At 43.6% G+C, this 9,245-nt stretch overlaps 1 protein-coding gene across 1 annotated transcript in view; it reads right to left on the bottom strand.

Annotated features, from left to right (window-relative positions):
* Positions 1 to 499: 499 nt before the first annotated feature.
* Positions 500 to 9,245, bottom strand: part of LOC104404291 (nuclear pore membrane glycoprotein 210-like) — a gene marked incomplete at both ends in the record, with an annotated part of 29,724 nt that continues 20,978 nt past the window's right edge. Inside the window, 8 exons of the mRNA XM_010012688.1 lie at positions 500 to 580; positions 1,840 to 2,019; positions 2,641 to 2,703; positions 3,026 to 3,161; positions 4,159 to 4,286; positions 5,028 to 5,156; positions 8,322 to 8,423; positions 8,560 to 8,664. Of these exons, the coding sequence (XP_010010990.1) occupies positions 500 to 580; positions 1,840 to 2,019; positions 2,641 to 2,703; positions 3,026 to 3,161; positions 4,159 to 4,286; positions 5,028 to 5,156; positions 8,322 to 8,423; positions 8,560 to 8,664 (924 nt within the window). The remainder of the gene's footprint in view (positions 581 to 1,839; positions 2,020 to 2,640; positions 2,704 to 3,025; positions 3,162 to 4,158; positions 4,287 to 5,027; positions 5,157 to 8,321; positions 8,424 to 8,559; positions 8,665 to 9,245) is intronic.

Here is a 9,245-nt window from a genome sequence, read left to right on the forward strand (position 1 = left end):
CTAACTATTCTATGATTCTATGATATAAACACAAACCAGGAATCTTGCAATCCATTGACCTGGGATCACCAAGTTAGACTCAGCAGCCATTTTTGAATGAGGAACAGGGCAAATGCAGACTTTTATAAAACAGAAGATAATTTGAACAGTATCTGTTGCTCTGGGTATAGCAGACATACAGTAGATTTTTAGCATACAAAGGAATAAAGTCTTTACTGCAAATAGAATGAAGAGGCGAAAACCCTTCTCCAGGTTAAATGATGCTTCTTCAGCAGGCCTGAATATCTGAAAATCACTCTGGTGTACAAGGTAAACTTGCCCTGATGTCTGTTCTGGTATGTTCAACTCTGGAGCTCCTCCACTGACAGCACATTGATTCCTGCAGCAGCAGGGGTACCCCTCAGAGCTGCAGCGCTGTTACCAGCTGATCTGGTGGGAATGGTCACAGCTTGCAGGGCAAGATTTTAAGGCAATACAAGTCAATCACAAATGGACTAACCTGTGTTGCCGTTTTCATTCGTGTTATTGGTGCATGAATTCTAACACCTGTGAGCTGCACTACTTCAACTTCCACTTTGTCCTAAAAGGAAGGAAGGGAAGACACTGTAAGCACTCATCAATTGTGAACCACATTTCACTTTCAGGATCTGTCCACTGTTTTGCCACTGTGTCATCACTATTGCCATGTCAGTTGCGTGTAACTTATCATGGAAAATACAGAGGGAGAGGACTGCAAAAAGCTACAAAAGCATTAACTTTTGACAGGCATTGAAAAATGAGTAATAAACCCTGAAGGTAAAGGAAGACATTGAGAGAATTAGAAGGAAATACAAATTGTAAGCAGCAAATAGGACATTGAAAAATAAAGGATAATATGCGCAATACTCTGATGTCTCCTCTTCACAAATCCTGACGTTCCTGATAGATTTATTCCTATCCTGTACACTGGGGAGGAAAAGGTCAGGCCTGGATCTCATTGGGCAGTAGATCTAGCTTTCAAGTTCATTCTGCTTCCTGCCACTGCACCAGGGCAGGCTGCTGCCCCCCTGTTACAAGGCACAGCTATATTTATATGTATTTTTTAAATAACTTTGTCTCCTCTTGGCCTGTGGTGACATCTTTCAAGCAGCAGAGCTCTGTGGTGCGCAGCAGCTGTCCTGCCTTGACCTCAATGAAGAGCTGTAACAGTTGCCCAAGTTCTGTTGTCCTAAGTCTCATGACTCTCCTGGCCAGAGCCTCAGGGCCATGTACTCCCTCCTGTCCAGGCCTCCTCAGCAGCCCCCTCACTCTCAGCTGGCAGGAAATTACATGGACACAGATTCTGGTAGAGCATCAGGCATTTGTTGCTTGAGCTTCACGGATGGATTCAGACCACAGCATGGGATCATAGCTTTCTATACAGCCTGCCTATAGCTTAAGAGACAATGTGTTTCTCAGGCAACAGTTACCTTCTGACTTCTGCCAGCATAAGATGCTGCTAAACTGTAACATGATGCAGGCAAGGACAATCTTCTGCTGTTTGAGAAAGGCTTCTTTACATGGGCTTTTCTAAATTTACTGGTCAATTCTAAAGACACCAGACCGCTCAAAGGCTCCTAGGTGATCAGTAGAAGTCCATTTTAAGGTACAGCACAATTTAGCAGTATCTATTATCGCCTGTGTCAGCACATGCTGTAGTTTACAGGCAAGGGAGTAAGAAACACCGATTTTTCATCTCCTTAAGGAAAACAGGGAAGTGCACAAAGAAACATTAGTAGCCAGGGACTATTCACCCCTTTTGAGCTAAACCCAGGAATTAAAGAGCCTCTTTTAGCCCCAAACCATATCATAAAACATTACCTGAGATACCACAACAAGCTTCCCTGTCTCTGCATCAACAGCTTGCACCACGCCTGTCACTGTCCCATTCCCGACCGCCACTCCTCTGACAAGTCCTATGCTGTTCACTGATGCAATCTTCTCATTGCTGATGGAGAAAATGATGTTGGACTGAGGCTGAGGGCCTCCTTCTGAAGTGATCTATAATGAACAGCACACAGAACAACTAAAATTAACCCAGGAGACATTTCTTCTGGTTAATGTTACAGAATACAGCCCTTCCCAGCACAGCACCACAAGGTCCTCAGCAAGCAAAGGCTGTCTGAACCTTCCCAGGGTATCTCAGGGCTTATTTCTCCTGCACACTGGTCCCTGCATGATGTCAGGTGGGAAATGCATGAGCTAAGCACAGAAGTGGACTGTGCTCCACAGAACGCAATAGGCTGATTCTACATCCAGTCCAGAAAGTTCCAGAACAATTCACCTCACTTTCTCTTCACCACACATGTTGCAGCTCTGCTCTGGGTTCCACTTTGCAGAACTAACCCACTGTGCTTAATTTTGTGGATGTGACAGATTTAACAACCTTGTGTTGGTATTTAACACTGCAAAACCTGACAGTCCCTTGACAAAAATAAATATAAACCCTTTGATCCAGCAATACAGGAAAATGGAAGGTGGCTCAGGAATTCTTGTTGGGAAGAGGATTGAGTGTGAACACAGCTAAATTGCCAACTGAGTGTCTACTCCTGAAAAATAAGTTATATACATTGATTTTAAAATAGAAATTACAACAGAAAGAAAAGAGGTAAGATGCCTTACCTGAATCATGGCCCCAGTGATCAGGGTCACTTTCCTTGGCAGCAGCCTAAACGGGGGAAAGACCTACAAAACAGAAGTATGGACATTTGTGTTCACACTGTATCAATCAGGTGAATTATGTCACAAACCAGCACATACAAGTGCAAAACTGGGTCTTCATTTCCTTACTTACAGTAAATTGAGCAAGCAGAAACTTAACTCATCACGTGCAGTTACAAAAGCTCCCAAATGTGAAGCAGACTGGCAGTTGGGAACTTCTGGACAGAATGATCTATTTTTTTCTGGCAAATTAATAACTATTCTATAAATAAACAATGATGCACTGTTCCTATTCTATCATAACATAGATTCTGTTCATGTATATATTTTATTTGAAATTATTTACTTCAATCTGCTGTGGAGCAGAGTTGATTCTTTGTCCTCTCTTGTCAGCAGCAGTTGCCATAAGACTAGTCTGACCGATGGCCATCCCATGGACAAGAAAAGCAGCAGTGTGTTCATCAAGAGCTTCACTGAGTGGGCTGCAGCAAGAAACACAATGAATTACATGAATAACAAATGCAAAGGACATAGTGCATAGCAGTTTTATCATAAGGATGACTAAGTGACTGTCTCAAGCACAATTTCACACTTTATAGAATCCCAGAATCCCAGACTGGTTTAGGTTGGAAGGGACCTTTAAAGCTCATCCAGTTCCAACCCCCTGCCATGAGCAGGGACACGTTCCACTAGAGCCGGTTGCTCCAAGCCCCTGTGTCCAACCTGGCCTATATTTCTACATGTAGTATCACAAAATGGCTCTTCGTAGCCTTTGTTTTATCTTAAAATAAATACCTGAAACAAAAATGAAACCAGAGCATTAGTACAAACCAGAACTCTGCCACTAACAATTTGACCAGCATGGACAATAGTGCCGCAAGTCTTGATTACATACTTTGACACTATTTAACGGAGAGGGGCAGATGCAGCAAAGCTGCACTACATAGTGGATGCAATTACACACACACTTCCCCATAGACAGCAGAAGGAGTTTTACCAATTCTCTTAACACTAAAATCCACAGTTCAGAAATTTTTTTTCATTTTAGTTATTGTGTTTAGAGCTTGGGAAATAAGGAGGCTCGAAGCAACAGGATGATGCAGCCTGCCTGTTCCTAAGGGGTTAAGTAACAGACAAAATGAGTTTGATAACATCAGATATGTCTTTACAGAGTTCTTCACCTGACATTATTTGCTAAGTCACCACTTCCAAGATGCATAAGGCTCCATGAAATATTACAGCACACGAGTACAGTCTCGTTCAGCAGTCTACAAGATTTAGACCATTAGCTTAGGCAATTTTCCTCACAAAAAAACATTTTTTACCATTTAAAAGGTAATTAAAACTTTACAAAAATAACATAAATAGGAACTCGGTCACTGACTACTACCATGCCTCCAAGGCAATACTCTTTATTCATTTGTTGCTTATTTTGCCTATCAGTATATTTGCAGACTAATAAAAAATCCATTAACTTACACAAGTGAAACAATCTGAGATGCTGCCCTTAGTTTTAGATCCATGACAGCAAAGTATTTTGCCAGAAAAGGTTTCTTAGAGTCATCCAGAACTCTGACAAAAGCTTTAACAGTTTTCCCAATCTCCACCTGAAAGACAGACACATCCAGTCACTTTTCATTTAAACTGTTCTGATTTATCAGCATCAACATTTTCACTTTATTTATTCACTTGATTTATTTCACTTTATTTATTCACTTTATACCTTTTAGCAAGGTATTAGAGATCAAGCCCCAAGGTTAGATTAGCACTGATTTTAAAGAGTGATCACTGCCAGCTATGGTTAGCCTCATAGGAAATAGATGAATTCAGGGCTTTTAGCTGGCAAGGGCATAATTAAAACATCCAGATCACACAGATCAACACTTTATCTGTGTGACCTGGATCACACAGATCTGGATCAACACGTGATCTGTGTGAGACTTGCCCAAGCTGGCCAGCGAGTGAGGTGGGTTTGGTAATTTTTAAACCATGACATACAGAAAATGATCCTAAAAGGATCCTCTCATGGACTTCAATCAACAGGAGATGTAGATTACTATGTTCAGATAAATTATGAATTAACACTGCTGTGTAAATACAGAACTGAGATTGCTGCCACACCAAACATGAAGAGGCACCATGTACTGACAGACCTACAGCCAAAAGGAGAAATCTGGGAGGGGGAAACAGAAACATGGGGAGTTTAATCTATTTCTCTGAGGTCACACTAGTGCAGCAGAGGCCCCAGCCACCACATCTTGTACACGTCTCCTCTTTACATTCACGATCAGCACAAGGAAGCCAGACAGTCTGGATCAGGCAATAAGGCTGGTTTCAAAGCTGCTCACCTTGTCAACAACTCGGACATACAGCTCCTGGATATCAGAGACATGAATTTCAGCTTTGGCTGGTGCAGGGAAAGCCAAACACAAGTCGTGAATCATCACAGTCACAGATCCTGGCAGCAGGGGATGCACCTGCAATGCCAAAAGAAAACTGTATTATAGCACTTCTCGTTTTCACTTGTCTGTCATTCATAGGATAAAATGTACATCACTTGCAAGGCAGATGCAGTTGGATGCAGAAGTCTCCCAGCCTTAGACACAGATAATTCTTCCACCAAAGTAAAAGTAAAGCTGCTAAATGTTTGTAAAAAGTACCATGCTACAGAGCTAGCGCAAGCGGCCGCTGGTCAGCAACTGAACTAACGTATCTTAACCTAGCAGCCTTCTGGCATTGTGCTATTATCCTTCCGCCACCTGAAGGACAAAAAAACACAACAAACCATTCAGAGCAATGAAACTTTTCTTAGTAGAGTGAAAAAAATCCCTGATAAGGAATTGAAAGCAACAACCAAGGACAGAGACTGTGGCTTTTAAAGCACTGCGATTGCTTCCCACGGGATTCACTTTACAGTGACTGCTTTGAATCTGAATGAATCCCCAAAATCTGGTGGTGGATCTTCCCAAGTAAGAGGAGGACTGACAAATCAGGTATTTCCTTGATACAACTGTTACTATTTTATGATTTTTTTTACACAAAGAATGGACATGTTCCACTTCTCCAAATACAGCGAGACTCAAACAGTGAGAAGACCTCTGCTCACAAACACAGTCCCTCAGAACTCGGTACCAATCCCACAGCCATCTCCACACCTGTCCTCGGTCCAGCTACAGCAGTCATTTTTGCTCCTCCTCAGTAGCTGGTGCAGTGCTGTGGTTTTGACTTTCAGTCTGGGAACAACGCTGGTAACACCGATGTTTTTAGTTGTTGCTCAGTAATGTTTACTCTGACCAAGGACTTTCTCAGTCTCATGCTCTGCCAGGGAGGAGGGGAAGCCAGGAGGAAGCAGAGACAGGACACCTGACCCCAACTGGCCAAAGGGCTATTCCATACCACAGCACGTCATGCCCAGTATAGAAACTGGGGGGAGTTACCCGGAAGGCCCAGATCGCTGCTCGGGTCGGGCTGGGTATCGGTCGGCGGGTGGTGAGCGGTTGTGTCCTCTCCCCTTGTTATTTCCCTTATCATTATTATTGGTAGCAGTAGTGGTTTGTATTATACCTTAGTTACTGGAGTGCTGTTATCTCAACTCGTGGGAGTTACATTCCTCTGAGTCTCCTCCCCATCCCTCCGGGAGTGGGGGAAGGAAGGAAGGAGGGAGGGAGTGAGTCAGTGGCTGCGTGGTTCCAAGTTGCTGGCTGGGCTTGAACCACGACACCACCCTTGCTCCAGGCCGTGCATCCACAGCTTGCTCACAGCCTCTCTGCAATTCTCTTGCTATTTGCCTGACCTTGCCCCACACCTCAGGGATAATCCCAACTATTCTGTTTCCCTTCACAGGTCCCTTCCCTTTGGCCAGGGACAGCGCTGATGTTCAGTGCCCTATTTTATGTGCTCACCCAGCTGTGAAGGTGAACTCTGAAACAAGGGGTGATGGACAGGCATGCCCCTGGTTCAAAGGAATGCAATATAATTCACAGCATTACTTGGCAGCACTTAGCAGCAAGAGCAGTGGGAAGAGCTGACATTTTGTGCTTTGAGGGCACACTCTGACTTTTGCCTCAAAATAGAAAAGAATATAAAGTTCTAATAAATGTCAGCTTCCTGAACAGCAGCAGTTCCCAAAGCGGGTGACTAATACAGGTGCTGGGGGCATGTATTAGCACATGGCATAGAAAGCCGAAAAAGGGATGTGGCCAGGAGGAGGCAACCAGCACAACCATGGGGAGGAAGATGTGATGGAGCTGTCTGAGCTGAGAGACCAGAGGAAAGAAGCTGCTAGAGTGGAGGGCAGAGAGGGGAAGCAGGACTGCTGCAACCTATGAAAACTGTTCCTGTCCCAGCCACCTCTTTTGTTCTCATCCCCTACTCAGTGTACAGTCTATCGCACTGTCTACCACTAGTCTCTACCACTTCCACTCTACCACCCAGATCCAGAAAAGCTGCAGTGACAAAAAAAGAGTAAGAGGTATAGAATTTATCCTTGGCAGCCCCAGTAAGAAGTCTGAGAATCAGTGCTCTACAGAACTTGAATTCAGCTTCTCAGAATAGTTTACTATCAAACCATCCTGTATCAACTTGACTCCACTGATAACTGCCATGGCATCAGCCTGGAACTTGCTGACTTCCTACACCATAGTTTAGTTGCATCTCCTAGTGGAAAAAAGCATTAAAAAAATATGGAGATCAGGTATCAACGCTTAACAGATATTTATTCTCCAAATCAGGATGAAATATTGTGATAGCAAAATATCCTGAAATGCCAAGAGAAGAAGAATCTGAAGGTTTCAGAAGCACTGTCCTGAAATACATATTTTTATATTATTCTAGAAACCAACTAATCTTTTGTAAAGCACTTCTGAATAATTCTGTCACAGGATTTTTCATTTTGTGCTTATGAAATCAGGAACATTATACTGCAAAACTGTAATGGGTGAAGAACAGCTTGGTATTGGCTTTATCTTGTACGGAGTATACAATCCCAGCCTGGTTTGGGTTGGAAGGGACCTTAAAGCTCATCCAGCTCCAACCTCCTGTCACGGGCAGGGACACCTTCCACTAGAGCAGGTTGCTCCAAGCCCCTGTGTCCAACCTGGCCTTGAACACTGCCAGGGATGGGGCAGCCACAGCTTCTCTGGGCACCCTGTGCCAGCACCTCAGCACCCTCACAGGGAAGAGCTTCTGCCTCAGAGCTCATCTCAATCTTCCCTCTGGCAGGTTCAAGCCATTCCCCTTGGCCTGTCCATACAAGCCCTTCTCCCAAGCTCCTCTCCAGGTTTCCTGGAGCCCCTTTAGGCACTGGAAATGCTCTAAGGTATCACCTTGAGGAGCCTTCTCTTCTCCAGGCTGACCCAGCCCAGCTCTCTCAGCCTGGCTCCAGAGCAGAGCTGCTCCAGCCCTCACAGCAGCTCCATGGCCTCCTCTGGACTCTCATCACAACTGTAGTGAAACAATTTCCTACACCTGAAATTCCCAGTGCAAAGATCCCCTGCCTGAAGCTTGACTGTGACAAAGAAACTCATCCAAGATTCAGCTATTACCTCTCCATCCACATGTACTTGAAAAGGACTGATAGTGATGAAATTGCAGCATGATTTTCAGACTGCCAGAAAGACAAAGTAACAAAATACTTCACTCACCAAAGCAATACCTCGAGTTTCCTCATGAGCCACTCTTACAATATTTGGAACAGTAGTATTAATGAAAAAATACCCAGAACCTCCTTTGATGAAAAGTTCTGCCTGCAAAACCAGAAAAGCATCCAAAATTAGATTGCATCTTTCTAGTACATTGCTAAAAGTAGCAACCTTACACACATCATACAATATTTTCATCTTTTTCTCCCTGCAGTTAGAAAGCACCAGAATAATTCCTTACCTGTATGTCTGGGTGATTGTAAATGGAGACATCACTAGGGCTTACTTTTACATCTTCCACTAGCATTAGTTCAATAGTGGCAGACACTGGCAGAAGAGGTTCATTCTGAAAGAAACAATTCTAGCTGTTACAGCAAACACCAAGAGTCAGAAAACAGGGCAGGTCTGTTGTATATGCAGGGAAGGGTGCTGAAAGCAGATGAGCCAAGAGCCAGAGCTGGAGAAGTTTATGCTAATAGAATGTCCACAAGATCTAGTAATTGGCTCAGCTGCTAGAGGTAAGGTCATACACAGCACACACTGTGGTATTCTGCAGCTCTGACCAAGACAAAGGCCTATGCCTTAGAGATGCAGCAGGATCAGTTTATCAAGTCTGACACAACAGCCAGGGTATGAACTCAGAGACATGCTGTGGGTTCATATGAAATGATAAAGTGTAGAGACTGAATGTTTTCTTCTACTTCAAGCTCATCTCCTCAGGATTATTCCTAGCAGGCCACCAAAAGAAATTCTTCCTTAAGTGTAAGTAGACAAACACTGGACCAGGTGCAAGTTTAATCATTCACTCATAATAACATTATCTTAGAAAAGGAAAATATTTTCTAGGGGAAGTCAGTATTATGTACCCATTTCACCTAATTAGTAGAATTACTTCCGTGACGTAGAAAGCTTGTCATCTTTCCCTCA

The sequence above is a fragment of the Nestor notabilis genome, unplaced genomic scaffold (assembly GCF_000696875.1).
Source record: "Nestor notabilis isolate BGI_N333 unplaced genomic scaffold, ASM69687v1 scaffold24850, whole genome shotgun sequence".
In the NCBI taxonomy this organism is placed as follows: Eukaryota; Metazoa; Chordata; class Aves; order Psittaciformes; family Psittacidae; genus Nestor; species Nestor notabilis.